Source organism: Quercus suber, unplaced genomic scaffold (assembly GCF_002906115.3).
Source record: "Quercus suber isolate HL8 unplaced genomic scaffold, Cork oak 2.0 scaffold_359, whole genome shotgun sequence".
NCBI classification, from domain to species: domain Eukaryota; kingdom Viridiplantae; phylum Streptophyta; class Magnoliopsida; order Fagales; family Fagaceae; genus Quercus; species Quercus suber.
Window position 1 is genome coordinate 103,124 of NW_027069811.1, and position 26,219 is coordinate 129,342.

A 26,219-nucleotide genomic window follows, 5' to 3' on the forward strand; every position below is an offset into this window, starting at 1 on the left:
TCAAGAGCATTATCAGATCGAAAAATTTTGATACGTCTGGAAAACTGAGTTTCAACCATTTTTGCAAAATTAGAATATACTTCCAATAATTCAGAACGATGTTTCATATTAAAAATCCAACTATAGCGAGAGAAATCATCAACAAAGACAACAAAATATCTAGACCCACCAATACTAGAGACAGAGGAAGGCCCCCAAACATCAGAATGAATAAGGTCAAAGATATCAGTGGATATGGATTCACTAGTATTGAAAGGTAAAGCTGGTTGTTTTCCTAATTGACATGAAACACAATCAAAATTTTCTGTGGACACTGAACCTAACAAACCTCTAGAAGCCAATTGTTGTACCCGAGAGGAAGATGTGTGACCAAGTCGAGCATGCCAAAGTGCAAGGGAAGGAGTGGAAGAAACTGCAGCAGCTGCAGCAATAGAAACAGGAGCGACAAGTGGAAGACGAAGGTTGTCCACGGGAAACATTCGCCCAACTCTGGGACCGGTCCCAATCTCCTGTCCCGTCCTAGGATCCTACACAATGCATCCAGAATAATCAAAGGTAATGCGATAACCCAACTCAGCTAATTGTCCCACAGAAAATAAATTGTAAGAAAGGTCAGGAACATTAAAGACTCCAGGAACCGAGAGGTTGGAGGTTGAAATTGAACCTATATTAGTACCAGACATTGTGGAACCATTTGCTGTGCGAATATTAAGAGGGTGCGGTGCAGGTTTAAGGTCAGAAAATAAGGACGAGTGAGGTGTCATGTGATTGCAACAAGCGGAATCCATAAGCCAAGAGGAAGGAGACATACCAGATAAAGCTGAGAGAGAAGAGGAATAAGATGCATTACCAACCATACGAATGACATTGGCGATGATATTTATAAGGTCATCTCTGGAAATGGAGAAAGTAGATCCAGAAGACTGAGACTGTGCAGAAACAGGAGCCATGGGTTGGACACTCTCAGTGTTAGCAACTGTAGCAGCAGAAGTGAAAACAACTGATTTGTTGCGCTAATAGCAAGTCTCAATATTATGGCCAAAATGTTTGCAAAAATTGCAAAAACGTTTGCTGGAATGTCGGCTATGATTATTGCAACAAGAAGAAGACCTGTCCTTATTCTTCATTTAGAAGCAAAATTTGCAAAAACGGACTGCAAAAATGAAATCTACGCGAAAAACTGGGTAAGGAGCACCTGGACTGTAAAAAGTCAACTCTGAAAAGTCAACGGTCAAAGTCAACGGTCAACGGTCAACGCACGTCAGCTCACTGGGATGACGTCAGCAGGTGACGTAAGCAGCTGACGTTTGCTGATGTAAGCGGCTGACTGTGATGACGTAAGCAATGATGTCACCTAGGGCTGACGTCAGCAGATGCAGATCTGGCGCGTGTCAGCGGGTGAAGAACACAGACGGCGCGTGACGGAGCGTGACGGCGCGTGGAGCGCGTGATCTGATGCGCAGATTCTTTGGGCGGCGCGTGAGGGCGCGTGGAGCTTCCGATGGTGGTCAGGTTTTCACTAAAAGGTAGATCGGCGGTGGACGATCTCAGTGATGTCTGCAAAAACACAATCGGAGCTAGATACACGGCGGAGACGGTGGTTGCAGTGGTCTGTGTGGTGCGGGACTCCTCAACGACGGCGGCTACAGTTCCGGAACCTAAGGACAACGGCTGAGAGACGTCGTAGGTTCAACGGTGAGTGGCTGTTGTGATGGCGGAAGCGATAAGGGTGGAGCAACACCAAGAGAGACAAGACTGCTAAAAAAAAAAAAGGTCAGAGCAGTGGCTCTGATACCATGTTAGAAATACTGAATGATTGTATTGTATTTCTTGATGAAAGAATGTACATAGATGTCTTTATATATGAGGCATATGTGTGCAGTACAAGTAAATATGTGTGCTATACAAGTAACCTAACTAGGCCCAAAGCCCACAACACTATACATGTTAACAATGCCAAAACAAAATTTCACAATATTAAAGCATCAACTATAATTAAAAACGGGGAAAATTGAATTTCTGGCCTTCTATGGCTACGTACAAAAGCTGTTGCATAATGAAAAAGCAATACGCTAATTACCACAATCTGAACAATGATTTTGAGGATCTAAACTTCAATCTTATATATATGAAGTCCTTCAACTTCATGATAACTGCTTCCTTGTAATTCAAAACAGAAAACAGTCTTCATGGAGATGGAGACGAGGCAAACAATAAAGCCTTCAAAGAAAAGATGCGCTGAGAGTCCTTATAACTGTGGAGCCAATAGTTTTCATAAAATGCTCTTACTTAGTGGGTTAGGGATTTAGAATAAAGATTAAAACTCCAATACAAATGAGTTTTGTAAGCACCATAGAAGAAGGAAAAATTAAAAGACTAAATAAATAACAATGACTAGAATTCAGTTAACAAATTTCGGACTTATTGACACAAATTGGACTGTTTTTGTAGCTACCAACCAATCTCAGTAACTAAAGATCTAGAGGGCATTCGTCAATGGGAGGGGAGGAACTGGTGTTGGCCACGATGGTTGCTCAAGTATGAAGACAAGTTTCAGAATCCTTTGGATGGAAAGCTAGAAATGACACTGGCGGCGAAGTCCCCTTGGCCATCTTAACAAGTTTAGAATGTTCTGAAACCATGTCCTTGAAGTAGACTTTGTGTATCAGACACCATGTACCTGCATTACCGTAATCCTCAAGTTCTCAAACACAAACATTGTGACGATGTATCAAATGGTATATCCGGAAACGCCCTTGGAACACTCCAAGGTTGACGAAGTATTTAGAGTCAAAGTCAATGGGTGGATTGATATAGCGGCATTGTTGTGCATCATTGAATGGATCAAACACAACAAAGCCTTCGAAAATGCTATCATTTTCATCTGCCCAATGCAGCATTCCATTGCAGTTAACAACACCAGCTCGCTCAGACCACATACTGAAGGGATTCAATCTGTGTGGTGATGAAACAAAAGAGTCGTACCATTCACCGGTGCCGGAAGAAAAGATCTGCATATGCAACTGATTAGCATTGGATTGAGTGGGAGAATGAATGCGCACCACTTTATAACTGCAAAGGGCATTGGTAATACATCCCTGCTCTTTATCACAGCAATATGGATTGCATATAAAGCCCACCAAAATGATTGTATATAAATTTGTGACCCCGCGCGTTGCACGTGATAATTATTTTTATGATGGTTTTATTAATTTTTTTTTTTTTTTTACAATTTAAACTAATCTAATAATGAGTAATGTATTTTGTAATTATATTTTTATTTATTATAGGAACAATCATTTATAAATGTAATATAGAAACAATCCGAAACACCAAAAAAACGTAAACTAAAAAAAAAAATAAAACTTAACAATGATTAATTGAACCAATATTAGGATAAATTTTTTTTTTTTTTGATAATCTATTAAGGTTATTTTCTTTGTAGAAATTATAATTTCGGCCACCCAAAACATATTATCAAATAAAAAATTATTAGTAAAATCTAAGAATTAAATTTCTATACATGCATTGTTATAAAATAATAATAATTAAAATAAAATTGCAAAAGTTAAAATTTGTCACTTATTCGATTATTTTCGTTTGGCTAACCTTTGCTTTTCTTGAAATGAATGGCATTATAGAGTACTTCTAATATAACTATTAAGAGTACTTTGTCCACCACAAAGGATTAGAAAATAAACAAAAATTAGTAAAGTCTTATAATTTAACATCTAAATTGGTTCTCAAAAAAAAAAAAAAATCTAAATTGAGCACTATAAAAAATCATGATATGTAACAGAATAAATACCAAATTATCCAAATCATACTGTGTAATAGAATAATATTATATTTTTATATGCTATATTTAATTCTTTAGAGTGCAATAGAATAACATTTAACAATCAAAGAGAATAAAAAATAAAATAAAAAAACAACAACAACAATTTTAAAAAACAAAACTAAATCGCATTAACCCAAAATAGAGTTTTAAAGAATATAAAAAATTATCAACCTAAAGTAGAGATGCAAAAAAAAATAAAATAAAATAATCCACCAAAAAATTTAGAGAGAGAGAGAGAGAGAGAACCTTCTTCTTTTTTTTTTTTTTTTGGTGAGGGAAAATTATGCATAGAATAGAAGAAATAGTAACAAATTTATAGTAAAATGGTGTGAATAAGAAGAGACAAAAATAAAAGAAGATGAAGGGAAAGATGAAAAATGATATTAATGTAGAGGATGGTGGAGAAATGAAAAGATAAGGGAGGGAGAAAGATTGAAGAAGTAATGGGGAGATGAAATGGTAAGGGAGAGAGAAAGGTTGGAGAAGTGTAAATATTAAAAAAAAATAAATGTTAAAAACAATTATAGGAAAATTGAAAAAAAAAAAAAAAAAAACTAAAGATATATATATATATTTTTTTTTTTTTAAAATGACGTGGCAGTTGATGTGGCACAACGTAAGAGTAGCAGCATTAAACGCTACGCTTCAGCTTTTAGTAATATATAGATATAGATGTCTGTTTCCTTGTTGTTTTCTCTTTGAGATGGCCTAATCCAGACCGTTTATTTTTTTTTTTTCAGTAAATAGTCAAAATTACTTTATAGCTATTCCCGAAATTGATTTTTTTTATTAGGTGAAAAAAATAATTAGTTTCTAATTTATCAATTTATTTGTAAATTTATATTTATTAGCAAATTTGTCTTTCAAATATATGTAAACTTTATTATTTTGCTAATGTGACTAGGCACAAAAGTACAATATGCTTTCAGCCTTTCAGCCAAAAAAAGAAAAAAAGAAAAGAAAGAAAGAGGAATATATACTTTTATTATTATGTTGTATCATTTACCAAATTCAAACATCTAGTCTATCTTTTCTTTTCTTTTCTTTTTTTCCTTTTTTTTTTTTTTATACAAGATAAAAATTATACTCTATCCTAATTTCTCTCATAGGTTGTCTGGAGGATGGTTCATGCTTCCTTAGCAGTTTCAGTGGAGGATATCTTCTTGAACTCCTCATTGGTGACTGCACTGAATAAAGCATTCAATGCTCTGCTATTGAAATTCACCACCTTGATCTTAGCTTCATCCCAATCGGTCGGCGCTTCCTTTGGCTTGGTCCAACCAATCTCTACAGCTTACCACACCTTCTTATCTAGAGATTGCAAGAAAACTCTCATGCGTACTTTCCAGTATGCATAGTTAGTACCATCAAATAATGGAAGTATAGTGAGAGACTATCCTCTATCCATGACAAACAGGGGTCAATGGATCACACAGCAAAGATTAAACCTAATTAGAGTGTATTTGCTCTAATACCACTTGATAGGCCAAAAGTATATTGACCCATTGTGATGAATTAATTAATTAATTAGCCAAGTTTAATTAATTAATCAAATTAACATGCAAATGCGTGGTAGCACAAACAAATCACCAATTAAACTAAGTATGCAGTGAAAAATAAATTGACACGGTGATTTATTTACGAATGGAGAAAACCTACACGGCAAAAACCCCACCAGATGATTTTAAGATCATCACTCTCGAGAATCCATTATTATCACAACAAGTGGTTACAAGTAAAAGAATCTCAATACTTTATACCAACTTACAGTTGAACATTTACATCCAATACCCAATTGGACTTGTTCTGTTATGACAATCTTTCCTTGTAATACATAGCTCTCAATACGTGACTAACTAATTGCGTAGATCCCAGTACACAACTTCAATTACCAACTAGAGAAGATTGTTGGCTGCAAAGTTCTTCAATTCATCACACGATGAAGATCCAGAGCTCACAAAACCCTACAGTGTATAAACATAACAATTTCTTCACAAGAAAGATGAACTAGGGCAAATTCTATCTTCGATCACAATTTGCTTAAACAAACTTTGCTCAACACTTATGCAACTTGTGTCCACTTTGACGACTCTTAAAATAATCATTTTATATGTTTAGGGTTGTGAGAAAAGAAAGCTCAAACATACAATCACGGATTGAATGAAAAACAGAACCTAAAATCTGAATTTCAAAAACCTCGATAGATGGCTATTTGTTGAGCTACTGTCGAGCCACAGAGCTAGAACAGCTCTTCAAGCTTGATAGATGCTAGTTGTCGAGCTTTAATGACAAGCACTTCCTTGGCTTGAATCTTGGATAGACTTACATAACTTCAACACTTGATCTTGAAACAAGGTTTCTTGAAATATTAAACACATCATAGATCTACTCAAATACAAGTAAAGTGTGTTTTGTCAAAAGATTAGCAAATTATATAAAATAGTGATATATGCTCCTAACAAGTGAATCACATATGTCCTAACAATAATAAAATCCAATACAAAAGATTTGTAAACAGTGTACGTCAATTGCAAAATCACTAATCAAAGTATGTGAATTGGATCCTAAACAGCAGCAACACTGTTGTATTTACTATTTAAATAAAGATAGTAATACAAAATCTCACCAATAAATATGGAACAATTTTGAAGTTGGTTAAACACTTTATTCAAATAGTATGAATGCTAATGTATATATAAAATAAAATAAAAGCTTTTATACCACAGTTTTAGTTAACAAAACAAAAAATGGACTAAATTCAGAAAACAAAAATATTGTTTGTTCTCTATAAGACAAAACCAAAGAAAAAACCTAAAAAATAGAAACCTAACAATTAATAAAGGAACGAATATAAGTTTTTGTTTAACAATTGCATAAACAATTGACTAAATTTCACTCAACAGTGTTTTTCTAAATATCAGGAATAATGATTGTTCCTTTGTTTAATTGACTAAAAATTAGGAATAATTATAAAATAAAAGCTGAATATAAAAACAGTTCCTCACGCTAATTTTGTAATTCCCTTTTTGGTTGTTCCTTTGTTCCTTTATTCCATGGATCCTTCCTTCCAATTTTTTGTAATTCTTTTGTAGAATTTTTCTTCCAGCAAAAAATAAATAAAAAGAGGAGGAGGCCTATAGAGTATAGATGGTTGGAGAATGCATTAGGTTTAGGGTTTTTGTGTGGAGAGAGATTTGGGCATAATAGAGATTTAGAGAGTATGGGTAGCTACATTTGAAACTTGAAAGAGATAATTGAAGAAGACGGAGATAGCAGAAAGGGAGTGATAGAAGAAGAAGGACATGGCAGTGTCTACGTTTGAAAGAGTCGATTTTTTTTTTTTTTTTAATGAAAGTGGAATTTGTTTTTGGGGAGAAAGAGAATCGGGTTTTCTTTTTTATTTTATTTTACTTTTCTTAAATATTGGTTTAACAATATTAATTATAATATTTATTTAAGTAATGCTAATGTGTAAAATTATGGAGAGGTCAACTAAGAATCAAAAGCTTCAGTTTTATATAGATACTAGTATTATGTCCGTGCGATGCACGGCTTAATCAAAATCCTATGTAAACAATATTTTAATTAATTTACTTAAAATTAAATAATAAAATAAATAATAAAAATAAATGAATATTTTACTTTTAAGTTATATAATGAATACATATTGTATGAGACTAAAATGCATATAATAATAATAATAATAATTGAATGGAAGATGGTAGAAATTCCTTAAAAATATATATAAAAGGATTTTGAATAATACATTGAACTTTAAGGCTCAAAATCAAGTTTTTTTTGGGAGAAAAACTTAGAATTAAGACTTTGGTAATAAGTTTGTATTGATAATTGAAAAACAATCTAAACAACAATTTGTATTATTTGATCTCATCCTCTACCTTTGTATTATTGACAAAACAAAATAAGTTAGCAATATATATGTGTGTGTGGTTTGATAATGACCACAGTCATATTTATAATTTATAAATTCTATATTTGATTTTAAAAGAAAAAAAAATTGTTAAGTTAATAATAAAGTTGTATCCACATACCTTGCATTTGAGCTTCGTGGCACTTTCTTCCATGTGAAGCACTGGATTCAAATCCTACCCCACATAATATCTAAATTTGTGTTTGATCAACTATAAAAATAAATAAATAAACTACTTAGTATGATATTTGTGGATAAATCTTTAACTACAATCTCTCAAACCTATTACAATCATCTTTGCATCTTCACTTATGTGCCCAAAGACATCACATACGACAAAACATAATTAATGAACTCCAATCTCTCAAACCTATTGCAACCATCTTTGCATCTTCACTAGTATGCCCCAAAGATATCGTACAAAGTAATAAATGAACTGCTAATTTTTTTTTTTTTTTTTTTTTATATATATTCCTCATCCAACTTTGTTAAAGGTGAATTAATATTGTTGGTGGTGCATGAACTCATCCTTGCACTACTTGGGTAGTTATTTAGCCAAATGTAAGTGCTTGTACTCCAAAAGAAACTAATTAAAATATATATTAAGGGAGCAATATAAGCAGAATAGATTAGAGGATTAACTCTCCTGTATTTACTGGAAAGGAAGAAGAGCTAGATCCAAAAACGTTCCTTACGATTTCCTTAAAAATGATAAAACTTTAAAAAAAAAAATTATATCTATTTTTTTAATAAAAAAAAAAGTATTTGGTCATTAATTTTTTCTATATAATTTTTTGAAAAACAATAACTATTTTTGTCATTTAAAAATAAATATTGTTGTCATTCTTTATACCTTATTATAATATATATTTTTGGAACTTTATCAAATATTCTAAATTTTTAGCATTGAAATTTGCGGGAAAAAACACCGACAAACCACTCATTAATTAGGGCACCCAAACCCACCAATGTTAATGAGAAATTCAAACCCATGTGAGTTTTGATGCTTATTAAAAAAAAAAATTGTTGCACTCTTAATAAACTATATATATATATGTGTGTGTGTGTGTGTGTGGTAGAACATATAATTTTTTAATCAAACATGAATTCATTCAAGATATTTGTTGTTAGGAGTGCTCAAATAAATTGATCTATTTCTATTGAAGATAATTATACCGTGGATTTCACATACATTAAATTTATTTCCTGGCCAATAAGTAAATCAAAGAAAAAAAAATAATAATAATAAAATGAAGAAAAAGAGGAAGAGGAGGAGAAATACATACCTTGCTTTGCGGATTAAGGGAGCAACAATATTATGAGAAGTATTTTGACTGCCTAACCGAGAGTCTATAATTCTATTTATATATGAATTACTATTATACAAAATTGTTTCAAACACAGATTGCCTTTGTTACACGTTGTTTATCTAAAAACTTATCAATATAAGATTTTAGATAAACACAGCTCAAAGTGCTTATTGTTATCAATTGAATTGCTAGGCTTTATCATTACCTTGTAGCATGTTTGGTGATGAAGCTTTCTTGATCTCTCAAAACAAAATAAGAAAAGTTGAAACTTGAAAGATCTCACATTTTCATTGGAATTCAAAGAAAAAAAAAAAAATTTTTCTTTTTGAGAAGATAAAGAAAAAGATTTTTTTTTTTTTTTTTTGGAGAAAAGAAGCTGATATGAATAAAACATAGGTTGCTTTTTGTTAAAACACTTGCTCTTACTTTATCCAAAGTGATTGATAAGATCAAAAAATTGTTGTTTTTATCTTAATTTGGATTGTAATCAAATTAAGATTTTTATCAACTTAGAAATTATAGGAGAAGAAAAATTATATTTATTTTTTAAAAATCTAAAAAATCTAAAAAAAATTTCTGCAATTTGGTGAAGCCACTTGGCGTAACCACAACTTTTAAGCCCAACTTTTATTATATAGTATATGATATGGATTAGTAATATGATTGCTTAATTTTATTGAATTGGGTGCCTGTATCAAAGCTCTAACAAGGTGCATAATTTATGATCATTTAACCTTTTTTTAATGTCATTTTGGATATCGAAAGTATTGGTATAGGAACTTTTTTAGCAAAGTATAGGTAGAGGAATCTTGACATTATTAGCTTTACATTGCAATTTTTTTTGGAGGTGTTTCCTTTAAGGTATAACAAAATCTCACAATATTTTTACAGTAAACTTAGGATTGAGCTCATCAAAGATCAAGATAAATTGAAATAGGGCTAAAAAAAATTATATCAGGAGTATGATTCTAGACTTTAAAAAAAAAAACGTGTTGTACTTCTAGATTTTTTCAAAGAGAAATAGTTGTGTAGTCTAAATATGTAAGCATAGAGAGTATGATTCTCTTTCACATGTGACCTAATCCGTAGGGCATTGATTCTTTCACACTTATCAGTGTACACCATCCATCATCCATTCTAATATTATACTATGTACCATTACAAGTCTAAAACAATATATCTTATACTAATACTAATATTTAAAACTTACGAAAATTTCAGCCTTTGACTTTCTCATATATATATATATATATATATATTGTTCTAAGTACTAATTTATTTATTCCCAACTAAAGGGGAAAATTACATTTTACCACTCTAAACTATACACCAAATTACTTTTTGCACCCTAAATTATTCGAATGTATACTTTACACCTTAAACTATCACACTTATCACACTTGCACCCCGGCATTACTTTTACCGTAAAGTTAGACATAAATTAAAAGCACATGACTTGCACATAATTTTTTGCTTAAGTAAAGACCAAAACACCCTTCTCACATGCAACTAAAACCAAATGTTTATTTCTTTTTTTCTCTTCTTTTTTTTTTCAGGTCTTTCTCTCTCTCTCTCACATGCATAAGGTCTTCCCCTCTCTCTCGCCTAGCAACTTTTCTCCTCTAAACCAAACAAAATTGGACCCTTTCTAAGCACAATAGTTGATGAAACCATATCATCTTCCATGGCTGCCTTACATCTGACTAGTTGTTGGTTTCACTAATAGAGGTCTTGTCCATCTTATCAATCACACAATTATTTTTCTCAGACTCTGTGTCCTCTTTCTTAGCTCGGGAACTAGGCAAATGAAATGTTCAATTGGAATTATGGTTTTAAACAGTAAATAAGTTATAGGCGAAACTACACTATTGGTTCTTTAAGTTTCAAGTAAGCACTATTAGTCCTTCAAATTTAAAACATGAGTGCTATTAATCCTTTTGTTAACAACTGTTAGTGTTATTGCCTATGCGGCTAATAGAGCAATGACATGGCATCTATTTACTACAAATGTTTTACAAAAATGGCTTGGCAGCTTCTTTTAAAAAGAAACTTACAAGTCAGATTTTATTTTTAATTAAAAAACAGGTTTTAAAATAAAAACTTTCAAAATTTAAATGTAAGCCGTATGTACATCTCCATTCTGCCTTCTTCCTCGGATGATCTATTTTGCCTTGAGTTCCATTTGCTTTATTTGAGATTTTAGATTTTTTTTTTTTCTTTTTTTTTGAGGATGAAAAAGGCGAGACTGGGTTTATTGATAGTGTTGATTTTTTCTGGGTGCAAGAGTGGGTCTTTGTTTGTTTTTGGGTGTTTTTGAACTTTCACATACCGAATATGAGTTTAGTATTTGAACTTTCAAACACCATTCCTGGTTTTCTATTTTAGTCCTCAAATATCATTGAATCCTCTATCTATTTTTTTCTTCTTTTTTTTGTTGAAGCAATTGTATCCAAAACAATTGTGATACTTTAGTACAAATAGGGTCTGAATTTGGATGTATATGCCTATGTATGGAGCTGTTCCTCTTTCTTCTTTTTCCATATGGCTTCATCATGCCTTGTGAACACTTTGATTTTGGATTTGAGAAGAAGATTAAGGTTAGATTTAGATTAGAAACCCAGTGAAATTGAAATTAAAGGGGAGATTTAGATTACATTCAAATTTGAGAAGAAGGTAATTTGAAGTTGAAATATTCACTGCTAACTAAAAAGGTAATCTCTGGTATTGTGCAAATGAACCAACCAAGTTAAGAGTTTGATTTTGGGCATTGCCAACAGAAGGCAGATGAAGAAGACAAGAGAGATAAGGGGGAAGAAGACGAGAGAGATAAGGGGAGACTTTTTATTTTTAAGCTTTTAACATAATGATGAATGAATTAATTAAGTAAAACGTGTGCGTATAAATTTATTTTAAAGTTAATTTACATGGCATATAATACATGTAAAATCTATTTTTCTTCTTTTTAATAAAAATAAATTTCAATGTCAGAAAAAAGATGCCACGTCACTATTCTGTTAGCCACATAGATAATAACATTAACAACAATTAACAAAAGGACTAACAACACTCATGTTTTAAATTGAAGAACCAATAGTGCTTACTTGAAACTTGAGGGACCAATTGCACTCGCAGGGTTAACTTTAAGAATCAACAGTGTAGTTTCGCCTAAGTTATATCTGGTTTACATTTTTGTTCTACTTTTGATGCTAAATCTAATGAAAATGGTTGATCTCCTCTAGAAAATTTTAGAACATTACTTTTGTGGAGACCATAATTCCATTCGATCTAATATGTGTTATTTGTTGCAAAATCACAGATCTAGGATTTCTCTATTCCTATAAAGATGTGGTCTAGACTACGCCTCTGGTGTTTAGTGATTGTAAATATCTTTTGTAGATATTCCTATCAAAATCCTCTATTTGCATGGTTTGATAATGGAAACAAGTATGCTAATGATAAAAGTTTCTCTGATCATCAGTTTGAGTTGCTTCGTGTTTTCAACTTTTTTGGGATTAATTCGCTGAGAATCATCCACCAAGATGCCACCTCAATTTTCTCCGTGCTTCTATGATCTTTCTGTGTTACTAATCAGCTTTCTTTTTGGGTGTGTGTATTCATCACTATGTTATTTTATGCTAGGAGAGAGAGAGGGGAAGACCGAAGACAAAGACTTGTATGCACAAGAGAGAGAGACCTAGAAAAAAGAGAAAGAAATAAGTATTTGTTTTTAATTATTTGGGTGTTTTGGTCTATAAACGATGTGTCACCTACGCAAGAAATCATGTGCAAGTCATGTGCTATTAATTTCTGTCTAAATTAACAGTAAAAGTAATGTCGGGGTGCAAAGTGTGATAAGTGTGATAGTTTAGAGTGAAAAGTGTGCATTCGAATAATTTAGGGTGTAAAACATAATCTGATGTTAGGGTGGTAAAGTGTAATTTACCCCAACTAAAGCTTATCACAAATTTCGTATCCCGATAGCAAACCGTTTGATCCTATTGTTAGACAGAGCATAATTAGTACATAGTACTTAGACCTCCTCTTTGGCTAGAAAAGGGGTTTGACTCCATATGGTTACAGAGTAAAAAAAAGTACCTAAAAAAAGTGATGTTTATTATAACTCTTTGCTAGGCTGGGAATTTTTTGTAATCAAAATTGAAAATACATAAAATTGTGAGTCCCATAAGAAAAATTTATGTTCGGGTTCGGCACCTAGTTTTTGAAAAATGTTTTCAAAAAACTGTTTTAAATACTAAATCTGAAAATTCATTAATCTTTGTTTTTCAATGGAGTCCCAAACTATTAGTCCGGTTTCTCAAAAAAAAAAAAAAAAAATTCAATACATCTAGAAGGTTTAGGTGTTTTTAGAAAACTAATATTTACCACCGCACACCTTTGGTGCGATTGTCACTCACAAGTATAAGTGCTTGTGAGGTGTGGGGGGCAAAGACCAAGGTTCAAGTCTCAAAGAGGGAGCTTCACACACATATACACATAGATTATTCTAGAGTAGAATTTCTATTTTGTATCAAAAATGAAAATTGATATTAAAGTTTTGTTCTAATTCTTTTGGAAAATAACTTAACCAATTGTTATCCACCACTAGTGTTTTCAATGCTCTTAATACTTACTACTTTCTTAAATCCACATGGTAATACAATCTGACTCAAATTACTTTTGGGGTTATATAGTGACATTTTAATCTGCAGAGAAAAGTGTCAATTCAACTGCAAGGCCCTTGGCTCATAATCATTCCTTATGTGAAATTAAGTTTGCATGCCTTCCCATTCAAAAATAATAATAAAAAGTTTGAATGCCTTCTTTGATAAAATATTAAAACTATGGGTACCACAGGAGTGCTTCACAACGTCCTAGGCCTGCTAGGCGTGCTTGGCAACCACCTAGGCCATCCAAGGATGGCCTTGCAACGTCCTCGGCATGCTTTGCATTCACCTCGGCATGCTTGGCATTCACCTCGGATGGTGTCCTAGGAGTCCCACATCGAAGGAAACCCCCCCCCCACTTGCTGCCTTATAAGTTTTGAAACGAAGGAAGTAGTGTACCATTAGTTTATAATTATTCGAATAACTAAACTAATGGTATACTACTTCCTTCGCTTCAAAGCTTATTAGGCAGCAAGTGTGGGAGGTTTTATTGTAGCCTTAAAATTGTAACAAGTACTCAATTTATCATAAATCTCTTTGGACTTCAGCTTATTTGATCTTTACATGTATTTTTATGCTGGTTTATACTTGGATGTTGTGATCAACCGTTGTGAGCTCCACAGTCAACTTAGCTCTATCATCCACACTCTACAAATTTATTGTTTTGGGCTTGGGCCACAAATCCTAACCCTACAGTTACCCTTCATTAATAAGGGTATTTTTGAACTATAAAAGTCTAGTTCAAAGAGGAGAATCTTTTCATATATAATATAGGGAAAATTATTGAATATTTTGAGAGTATTATAAATGCGTACTCCTCCCTCTTACATGAATTGTGGGTTCCAAGATAAATTTAATTAGTGTGACCCACAATTATGTAAAAGGGGAGAGTACACATTTATGGTATTCCGGGAGTACTAAATAATTAACCATAATATAGATATAGATAATATACTAATAATTTTTTTTATTCCATAAAAACTACCTTTTCAACCTTACCAACTTCTTTCTACCAATCAAAAATTAGATAAAGTACCTTAAAGACAATATATTAGATTTCTTAATTAATTTCAAATTTTTGGTTGCATTAATTAATAAATTCATTTGCAAAGAATCTCAATGCAGTTATGTGTTTAAATTTAACAGAAAAACCTTTTTTTGATAGATATTTAACTTAGAAACATAATGTTCGCAAGTTTTAATTTATCATTTTCCACCGTACAAAAAAATCACCCTAATATTTTTATTATTATTAATATTCATTAAAGGAGAAGGGTACTTGTGGGAGATGCAAAATAATTTGAGCTCTTGGTGTATTGATATCCTCGAATTTGGTCCTGGCTAAGAAAATCATTCTATGCAATTTTTTGTTAAAAAATAAAAATAAAAAATAAAATAAAAAACCTTTTTTACATCCTAAAAAATTATTTTTATCTATTTTACCAACTCATTTAACAATATATTTATGCACACCCAACATTTCATTTCTTATTTTTACATACAATCTATATCTATATATATATATATATATAAAAGCAGAGACCTCATGTGAGAGTGCATGAGGTCCTGCCACATGATACTCTAATATTGTATTTAACTTTTTTTACCATTTTTCATTAAGTTTTTTTTACTGTTACCCAATAAATCATAGTAACTTATTTTTACTATTATATAAATTTAGCATTTTTTACCTCTTTTTATTAAGTTTTTTTTTACTGTTACTCAATAGATTATAGTAACTTATTACATTTAACATTTTTTACCTTTTTTCATTAAGTTTTTTTTACTATTACCTAATAAATCATAGTAACTTATTTTTACTATTATATAAATTTAGCATTTTTTTTACCTCTTTTTATTAAGTTTTTTTTACTGTTACCCAATAGATCATAGTAACTTATTTTTACTATTATATTGATATGAGTTGTTGTTAATAATTAGACCAATTAGACCAAAAGTTATTCACTATAAAATTGATTACCTTTTAAAAATAGACCAAACCTTATGAAAAACTCAAGCCCAGTTTTTACCTTACATATTATGACCCAAGTTTGACCATTTTCACATGTAAATCAAAGCAAAAACTCTTACCCTCTTACAAACTCTCTTCTTCCTCTCCCACGTATAGATGATACTTCTAGAAAATCTCATTCTCATGAAATATCTCTTCATTTTTTCCCAATTTCAATTCAATATACTTTTGTCTATTAATAATATTCTATGCAATTTATGTAGATAAATTCTCTGTCATCGAGCAGTGCAACAAAAATATATATAAATCTTGAGATCCCTCAGGTTGTTGAAATAATTGACAAGTGCATATTTCTAAAATTTATTGTGGGGCCTGTAGGCCTGATAGCCTCGGCCCATCATATAGCAGGCCCAAGGCCCATGCCGAGGAGCACAAGCTATTTCTGAGAGAGAGGGGGAGAGCCTATTTTCCTAAATCCACGTCGAGGATACCTTGTCCTCGGCCTGACAAAGGTGATTTTGGGGAGAGGCTAACCCCAAAGTAAGCTGTCACTCTCGCATTTAATGCACTCAACTAACCCTCCTGGCCGCATTAATGGGGAGGTGACCCCTTGGCAGGATAACGTTGGTCAGAGTGAGCCACTTGAGTGCCGATAAGGCCTCTGATGGGACGGACAACCAGAAGAAAAGCGAATAGACGATCAACAGATGGAAGCAGGAGATAGGAAGATGAAAACTATAAAAGAAAAGCTAGTAAAGCAAAAAAAGGGGGGGGGAAAAGAGAGAACATTGAGGCCTCCTCGGCCATAGGCCGAGGAGCATTCCCCCATTTTGTAAGGAAACACTTAGCATTTTTTATAAGAAAAAGTTTGTGCATGGTGATCGACGACCAGCACTTAAGCCTGTCAACCCACTCTCTATAAATTTATTGTTTGGGCTTATTGGGCTGAAAACCCAACACTCAATTCAAATTGAGTCCTTACATTTATAATAACAAAAAAGTCTAATAAAGAGCATATACTACCTCACAAAATGCCATTAACTTAATATTTTCTTTTAAAAAAATCAATGATAGGAATGGTAAAAAACATGATCCTATACAAGAAATACCAAAAATACATGCAAAACAATTTTCATAGGAGGATTTATCTTTAAATAATATGAAGACAAAAGTAAAGATAAAATGCATTGAATGATCCTACAAAAAAGGTTTGTTAATTATTTCAAATTATACTCATCATTTATGTATAAAAATAATAATAGATCATATTATTTACATTTTTAAAAAATACATATTAATTTCAAAGTTCATTGCAAGATGTGAACTGCTAGGGTATTGCAATAATAAGTAACATTGATACAACAATAGGTTGGTATTACATTTTGTGCGTACTTTGTGAAAGGAATGGCAAATTACAAACAAGATCATTTTGGTATGCAAAATGTAAAACAAAAATAAATCTTTCTATCCCAAAGTTAGAGGCACTCACATTAATTACATACTCTCCAAATATTTATAATATATTTATCTCACTATAACTACTATATATATAAAATTGCAAACTACTTTAGATACAGGATTCAAATTGAAGTTTTTAATGCAACTAACAAAACAAAGTTTCTGATATTTGATCGAGATGCCGAGAAAATCCTAAATAAATCTACAAGATTGAGATTTTGTTGAAAAATAAACTAAGCTACAACTTATTTAAATTATTGTAAAAATATTGATATTGGAGAAGGAATCTTACGTTATTTGAAAAAAAAAATTAGGAAGAAAAATGGATTTCTCTACGTCATTTGAATGAATTCAATCTAAAAGATGGTTTTAAAAATTATATAGTTGCTAAGATTTTTGATGCGCCTTCAAATGATAAAAAGGTATGGAAGAAAAAAAAAAAGCACAATTCAAACATGCTATGTTAATTCTTTTTGCTGCACTATTCCAAAATTAACAAAAATAAAAAATTTACAAAAAACTGTCACATCATTGAAATTTAATATAAATGCAAATACCTATGAAAAATCTTAGTGACAAAGTCCAAACTTTGTAAGATCTAATCAAGAATCTCTCGGTGACAATTCATTAGTAATTAACACAAATGATGCAACAAAAGGAAAAAAATGATGAAAGCTCAAAAATTGAACAAATATGGATGGACTAAATTTCAAATGTTGAAGATGAAGAAACTGATAATGACAACAAGCGTCACCATACCACAATAACAAAGCATTGAAGAAGAAGAAAAATCGTAATGAAGCTTTTTATTTCATCACATAATAAAAATTAATAATATAGAATGAATTAATATGCTTTTATCAACTTTTATTATACAATATTATTCAAAGTTGATTTCATTATTACTCATTACTTGAACAAAATAATTATAATAGATATATGTGTGCAATTTATAATTATTACTTTTTATGATGACCTCATTACTAATAAAGTTTTATAATAAATATGCTATAATATATGTATAATATTTTCCAAAAACAAATTTACATAAAACATTGTAACATTATCCGTGCATCGCACAGGAAACTTACTAGTATAATAAAATAATAGAATGAGAGAGAGAAGGGGGAGAGAGTGAATGAGAGAGTCAAAGAAGAGAGAGGAAAGAGAAGTGAGAATGAAAATGACTAAAAATATATATACAAACTTACTATTCACAATTGCTAAAACGGGTAAAGCCCAAGTTGAGTGTTTTTGTTGCTAAATAATCTTTTTTTTTTTTTTTTGGGCCGGGGTGGGGGGGGGTTGTGTTAACACCCCAATGCTAATGCTAAAACGAGGCTATGATGTAGGTCACATTCACAAGTCACAACCACACCTAGATTAGATGCCCAACCCAAGTTGTCATTGACAATAAATACAGCAGAGCAGCATGGCAATTGGGTACACGTTCCATATATAACCAATCCTTTACTAAAAAAGAAAATGTCAAACTCAAAATAGAGGATCCTGCAGGATACAACTGCAAATTACCATATATTTTTGTCATTATATAAAGATGATATCAAACATAGAGGAAAAATGCTAGTATCACAATTATTTACACCAATTTTTCCGCAATTTGCTACGTGACAAATTATAACTGGTGGAGAAAATATGATGGATTTATATAGGTTCATGTCTCTACTACTCACAACTCGCCACGTGCTAAGTCGTAGCAAAAGTTGTGTAAAAAGTCGTGGAACTACCATTATTTCGGAGAGATACGTTTTATTGTAATCGAAGTAGAAGATCCTCTCTGACTTATATAGAATCTTAAATCTCTTTTGTTCTGTGCCACCAAGTACAAGGCGTTGTGTTCTGGTTTTACTACCACCAAGGCACCAAGCCGGCAAGTCTCTCCCCTGATCTTGTTTTCGAGGTATATTTCAATCTGATCAATATTGCTAGAAATCTCTGTCCTCTGTATAGCCTTTTCTGTGCATGCATTCATGTGAGTATAAGACTATGCACAACTTTTCTGGCGTTTCCAGAGATCAGTAATGTGGGGTTCTAATTTATGCCTTCAATCCTTTTTTTAATTCTGTTTCTACCTTCCAAGGTTTCAAATTTCAACCTGGGTTTCTGGATTTATCGTGCTCTGGTTATGTTAAGATTGTTTTGTTTGACTCCTTGAGCAATCTTGTTAACTCATCATTCTCATATTATAATACTGTTTTTTGACCATAAGACCAATACTAGGAGTTTCATAGGCCCTGACTTTTAAGAGTTTCAATTCAAGTTATCGTGTTTGTTATTCTTCAAATTGTACTTCCTCTCTTTTTATATTTGTTTGTTTGAGTGTGAGCTTTTAAAGTAATATTGTGATCTAATCAAACCCACATTACCATTTTCAACTCTAACAAACCTAAAGTGGTCCATGCAAAAGCCCCACCAACACAAAATGGGGCTTTCAGCCTATCAACAAAACCAAAAAGAAACCAATAAAAGGTGGATTTTGGAAAATGGGTTATGACTTTCACAATGATGGTACAATGTTTAGGCTTGACGCATCTTTTGTTTGTTCGATTGATTTCGGGTCCATGGATTCTTTAATGATGTATATCTTGTTCCCCAGATTTGTAATCACATAACAATTTTTTATTTTTTATTTTTAATGTGTTAAAGAAATTAGAATGCTTATGTGCTAGTATGGAGGTCCCGCAGGGTCTAATTATATTGTTTTTGAGAGATTCCCTAGTATAATATATAGGAAACGAGAAGTGGAATTTTAATTTAAGTTATGATTCACTGGTTGAGAGTTAACCTCATAAACCATTCTATCAAAGAGTGATTTGAATAATTATGGAGCTCATGATGTCCTTATGCCACTCAAATCATGTTTTAGAAATTGTTATTTATGTTTTGGGCTTAAAGAAAATTTTCTCCATAGTATGGGGTTCTTCAACTAATGTTGGGTGGCAATATTTGTCAGGTGAGACATATATATTGGAAAGCATGCGCATGTGATATGTATGTCCGGTATTTTAGGCGTGGTGCTTGAGTTCTTGATTATTGGGTGTTTTAGGCCTCTTGATTTCATTTTCATGTTCTCTGTTAGGTTACCAACTATTTAGAGAAATCAGATTAAACTGGCGTACAAATTTTTGAGTATTTGGGATTTAAGTGGTTGCTGTAGCATTCTAACTTCTCCATTTATCCTCACCTTTTTTACAAACAAAAAAGCACTAACAAAAGAATCAAGTATAACCTGGACAACTAGTTAGTCATGATGGTTCTTATGATTTCATCTCTGCATTTGATTTAAGCTTTGATTGGTTTTGTAGGTAAGTCCTTGGACAAAAATTACCAAAAATTCCATGGCAGAGGATGATATCTATACACAGGATGGCACCGTGGATGTCAAAGGGAATCCTGCTGAGAGGAGAAAGACTGGACACTGGAAAGCTTGCCGTTTTATTCTTGGTATAATTCTAAGCGTTTTTTGCCCATTTGTCATCACTTATTGCACCATTATTTGATTTGCATTCCTTTGTGGTATCTGATGACCCTGACATCTTGAACTCTATATGATCTGGTCACAGGAAATGAATGTTGTGAAAGGTTGGCATACTATGGGATGAGTACCAATCTGGTGAATTATCTTGAAGATCGTCTCAATCAGGGAAATGCCACAGCCTCCAATAATGTTACCAATTGGTCTGGGACCTGCTATATCACACCATTGATTGGAGCCTTTATAGCTGATGCTTACTTGGGAAGATATTGGACAATTGCCAGTTTCGTAATCATCTATGTTTTGGTAAGTTTATTTCAAACAAAATCATCATCCATACACATGTATGAAAGCTTGAATTGGATATAGGGATGGCATTCCAGCCAAGCTCAGGTGCCTGGGTCTGGTAAATGTCATTGTTGAATAACTTCATTGTAAATTTGATCACTATATTTATATTTGAACCACATCAAGATTTTCAATTTTGGTCACTCTCTTCCTTGTGAGCCACTGTGGAAGCTCCTGTCATTGAATTTCTTTGAATTTACAGCCTTTATATATATATATATATAAATTTCAAATACATCTGAAGTGATTATTATCTTTATGCCAACTTATAATCCTTGCATAAACCCGGTATGACTTTTGAAATAATGATACTCTTGCCTTTGCTGAACAACTCTAATTTTTCTTCTAGGGTATGACTTTCTTAACAGTGACTGCTTCCGTCCCTGGACTAAAGCCATCATGCGATACGAATGGTTGCCACCCAACACAAAGACAAAGTGCAGTAGTCTTTGTAGCACTTTATATGATTGCTCTTGGGACTGGTGGAATCAAGCCATGCGTATCTTCGTTTGGTGCTGATCAATTTGATGAAAGTTTTGAAAAGGAGAGGAAACAGAAGAGCTCTTTCTTCAACTGGTTTTACTTTTCCATCAATATTGGAGCCCTTATTGCTTCCTCAGTTTTGGTCTGGATTCAAATGAATGTAGGCTGGGGATGGGGGTTTGGAGTCCCGGCAGTGGCAATGGCCATTGCAGTTATTTTCTTTTTCTCAGGTAGCCGGTTGTACCGGCGTCAGAAACCTGGAGGGAGTCCTCTTACAAGGATTTTCCGGGTCATTGTTGCATCCTTCCGGAAAGCTCATGTTGAGGTACCTTATGATAAGTCTCTTCTTTATGAGACCGTAGATGAGGAACGTACTATCGTAGGAAGCCGCAAGCTTGTACACACAAACAAGTTAAGGTGAGCAGATTGGTGCGAAGATTATTATAAACTACAATTTTTCAAAAGCTTATCAATTCATAATCAACCAATTAGCCTATTTTTTCTGAGCTCTTTTAAAGATCCAACAGTTTCATTTGAAATAATGATACTCTTGCCTTTGCAAATGCAATATTTAGTAGTTCAACCTGGTTCTATAATTTTCTCATGTAAGTTTATTGTAGACACACAACCCATTTTTTTTGAAATGTAATACTCTGTGCTAGGTACTTAAAAATGTAAATTTGGAACAGTTAGAACCCTCACATCTCAAATGTTTGTATAGCTATCTCTACTGCTGTGATGCAATCATGCAACAGGACATGAACGAGGGGTATTTTCTGATATCTGATCCTATGCTACTATGTTCAATTAATTTCTAATAAAAATTGTCAAATGTCAATTTCCAGATGGTTTGACAAGGCTGCTGTGGAGACTGAAGCAGACCGCACTAAGGGCTTGAATGACCCTTGGAGACTCTGCACAGTGACAGAAGTGGAGGAACTCAAGGCCATTATTAGGATACTCCCAATATGGGCATCTGGTATAGTCTTCTCTACCGTTTACAGCCAAATGAGCACCATGTTTGTTATACAAGGTAACACAATGGACCAACACATGGGCCCTCATTTCAAGATTCCATCAGCATCCCTCTCCCTTTTCGACACTCTTAGTGTGATCTTCTGGGCCCCTGTGTATGACCGGCTCATTGTCCCATGTGCAAGGAGGTTTACTGGCAAAGAACGGGGCTTCACTCAGCTCCAACGAATGGGCATTGGCCTTGCCATTTCTATATTCGCCATGGTCACTGCTGGGGTTTTGGAGGTTGTTCGGCTAAATTATGTTAGAAGGAACAATTACTATGACCTTGAGTACATTCCCATGTCAATTTTCTGGCAAGTACCACAGTATTTTCTTATTGGATGTGCAGAAGTATTCACTTTCATTGGACAGTTGGAGTTTTTCTATGACCAAGCACCTGATGCTATGAGAAGTCTCTGTTCAGCTTTGTCACTCACAACTGTAGCATTGGGGAATTACTTGAGCACGTTGCTTGTTACAATTGTGACACACATCACCACAAAGAATGGGAAGCTTGGATGGATTCCAGATAATTTGAACAGAGGCCATCTTGACTACTTCTATTGGCTCTTGGCCATTCTCAGCGTGCTGAACTTATTTGTGTATCTCTGGATATCTAAGTGGTATACATACAAGAAGGTGGTAGCATTTGGGCAAACAAAGTGAATGTTAGTGGGATTGAAACCTGCTTGTGGTCTTTCATTGGAGTTTTTTTAGTCTTTTACTGTCTATTTGAAAATTGGGTCTTTTTGCCTGGTCTCTAAGACGAGAGTGTTGGTAAATATGGTCTGCAATGTGTTGTTAATTCCTACATAGGTTTTAAGGGGTTTGTTAATTTGCATTTGAATTCTTTTGGAATTTAGCCTGTCATTAATTATTTGTGCATCAAACACTGGTATTGTAATAAGATACTTTTGGATCGTGTTATTTCTCAGTTTTTTTGCTCTTGCCAACTTGATCTGTAATAGACAGGCACAGCCACGCAGCAACATCAACAAACACATGGGTATATTGTAAATTGTAATGTTGAGTTTCTGAACATCAACATCAACTTGATCAATTATCACCTGCTTAATGGCATAATATGTCAACAAATTAACATCTAGGTGTAATTTATATTGTTAATATAAGTCAAAATAATATGTTGACAAATGACAACTTACAACTAGGTGATCATTAGCCTGCCTTGGGCGAAAATCAGAACTATCTCATCAAAAAGTTGGTCAAGAAAATAACAACTAGAGTTACCTGCCTATTTACCCAAGCATAAAGCTTGATGAAGAAATCAAATTGCAACACAGCCACCACTCAAATAATTAAAGGTAGGATGAAAAACATATGTCAAATCAATCTTGTAAGATGAACCATAGAAATTGCGAGCAACACAATTTTCTATAAATTTTTTGACAAAACTTAGATATATTAAAATAACATTACTTTTATATAGATTTATTATTGATATCAGACCATGTCAAGTAAGTTATATTTATATATAAAAAAAAATGTTTAAAAAAAAAATGTGTCTCAAAAAAGATTCAATATGGTATGAGAATTAAGAATCATTCTCATGAATCATGGCCAAAAAATAAAACTGCAAAACATGTTCTGAAAACGTCATGTGGCTATGCACAAAACCGGCATGTCGTTTATTGTAATTAAACGTCACAGTGAGCTATTGCAATTGATGTGGCTGAGGACATAAACGTCATGTCGTTTGGGGCAGAAACTATGGGCAACATGTTTCATGTCCCCTGGCCTAAAGACAACATAATAATCTAAACTTTATCATCCTCAGAAATGGATAATGCAAAAAACAAGAGGTTCAAAACACTTTATACTGTACATATTAAACATCTTCTACCACCTCAAAATCTCTCTCTCTCTCTCTCTTTGTACTAAAAAGAAATAGATAAGATGATTGCTTTCAAAACCATTCAAACCTCTTTCACTGCTACTACCAAACATGCATTTTTCCACACAGCAAGACCCTACACAAAGAATTCTTTCCTGTGTCTCTGCAAGCCCAATGATGACTCCAATTCAGAAGCTTCTTCACCAGAAGGAGATACCCGTAAGCAAGATCTTCTTGCCAGAATAGCAATGCTTCAAGCTCAAAAAGTCCGTCTCACTGACTACTTAGATGAAAGGTCAGCTTATCTAGCGGAATTTGGTGAAGAAACCAACGCTGAGTTCGACAAGATTGGAGAAGATGCCCTCAAAGGACTTGATGAAGCTAGTTCCAGGGTCTGTTCAACTTCTTATTTGTGAATGCAAATTATCATGCAAAATACTTAAAGAAAAAGAAAAGGGAAGAAAACCATGAGAGAATTGAGCTAATTGAATAGATTTCACAGTATAAACCATGCTATAGAGCATGTTAATTTATAGAGAGCCTAATAACCATATTCTTGTCTTAGTTGGTCTAGATTGCATGGCGTGCAGGTAACAAAGTACAGGTTTTGGCTTTGTCAAATGTTTTGGTACCCTAATATATCTAACGAACCACTTCTTATTTGCTTGTGTTGTGCAGATAATGGGGAATATAGAGAGCCGCATGCAAGCTTTTGAGGAATCTGTAGAATTGAACAAGCTGGAGATTGAGGAGAATGAAAACAGGTTAGAAGAGTTTGAAGGTCAGATTGAGAATGATAGGAATGAATGGCTTTTCTTCAAGAACCTGAGGCAAAGCACACCTGCGGATAAAGCAAAAGCTAAGGAGGAAACAGAGAATATAAAAAAGGTTACTAAAGAGAGCGCTGGATCAAAAACTAGGAGGAACATTTACCTTGCATTAATAGGCCTTATAGTAATTAGCATAGCTGATTCTCTCTTGTCTTCTTCGTCTGATTGGGGAAAGGTTGCAGTTTTAGGAGCAATTCTAGTGGCTTTGCTTTCGCAGTTCATCTATGAGCAAAGGATGTCATCAGAAACAGAAAATACAGAAAAGGGAAAGACAGAGGAAGAAAAGAAGTGAATATTATTTGCTATGTTCTATTAATTTTGTGTGTAAAAATTTTAGCCATAATTGTATCAACTGAATATTATGGCATGATACAAAAACCCCAGGTGAAAACTTACAACTTGGGTCTGATACATCAAGCTGTAACTGATTTGTTGATGTCACTAAAATCACCAAATCTCGTGTAACTGAGTTAGCATATCTGATGCTCTATGAGCATTTTTTCCATTGTAAAATTAACACACACAAAATAGCTATAATGATTTCTCATCGTTCTAGCTTGATGAATGTAGATTCATATTCAGCTATATATCTATTTTCAATCCTTTCCTTGACACTTATTTACAAGAGATATCATAAGAGGAAGAATTGCTAAGGTACAGTCAAACAAACCAGCAAGAAAAAAGCCTTAGGCTACACATCTCCAAGGTCCAATAGATAGTAAACAACTTGATATAGCCAACAAAATCAGAACAAAAAGCAGTGTCCAGTTCAGATAAGAAACAGATTTAATTCAGATGAATAAGGTGAGCACTCTTCATTGATTTTTAAGCATTGATGACTAGCACTTCAGATGGGAAACAATTGTGATTCAAACTTATAAGTATGCAATCCTTAATCCTTAGTTAATTTTCACGTGATGATGACCAGCATCAGCCTCTATGGCTAGTACATCCACCTCTTTAATTATGATTTAGTTAACAAAATATACATTGACCGAGAATAGAACATAAGTGCTA

General features: G+C 33.1%; 2 protein-coding genes across 2 annotated transcripts; both read left to right on the top strand.

The window, feature by feature from the left end:
• Positions 1-18,766: 18,766 nt before the first annotated feature.
• Positions 18,767-23,454, top strand: LOC112033567 (protein NRT1/ PTR FAMILY 8.1). Its single transcript, XM_024066343.2, has 5 exons — positions 18,767-19,097; positions 20,503-20,641; positions 20,761-20,978; positions 21,370-21,920; positions 22,349-23,454. Exons 2-5 carry the CDS (start codon positions 20,536-20,538, stop codon positions 23,184-23,186), a joined length of 1,713 nt encoding a protein of 570 aa, XP_023922111.1. The 5' UTR covers positions 18,767-19,097; positions 20,503-20,535; the 3' UTR covers positions 23,187-23,454.
• An 809-nt stretch (positions 23,455-24,263) lies between these two features.
• LOC112033581 (uncharacterized) lies at positions 24,264-25,787 on the top strand. Its single transcript, XM_024066359.2, has 2 exons — positions 24,264-24,764; positions 25,051-25,787. Exons 1-2 carry the CDS (start codon positions 24,435-24,437, stop codon positions 25,492-25,494), a joined length of 774 nt encoding a protein of 257 aa, XP_023922127.1. The 5' UTR covers positions 24,264-24,434; the 3' UTR covers positions 25,495-25,787.
• The last annotated feature ends 432 nt before the right edge of the window (positions 25,788-26,219 follow it).

Bases quoted from the DNA above. Each gene is read 5' to 3' on its own strand.
- LOC112033567 (XM_024066343.2), top strand. From the start codon at position 20,536: ATGGCAGAGGATGATATCTATACACAGGATGGCACCGTGGATGTCAAA. The intron at 20,642-20,760 runs GTATAATTCTAA...ATCTGGTCACAG, and splicing joins AGCTTGCCGTTTTATTCTTG to GAAATGAATGTTGTGAAAGG. The intron at 21,921-22,348 runs GTGAGCAGATTG...GTCAATTTCCAG, and splicing joins GTACACACAAACAAGTTAAG to ATGGTTTGACAAGGCTGCTG.
- LOC112033581 (XM_024066359.2), top strand. From the start codon at position 24,435: ATGATTGCTTTCAAAACCATTCAAACCTCTTTCACTGCTACTACCAAA. The intron at 24,765-25,050 runs GTCTGTTCAACT...TGTGTTGTGCAG, and splicing joins TTGATGAAGCTAGTTCCAGG to ATAATGGGGAATATAGAGAG.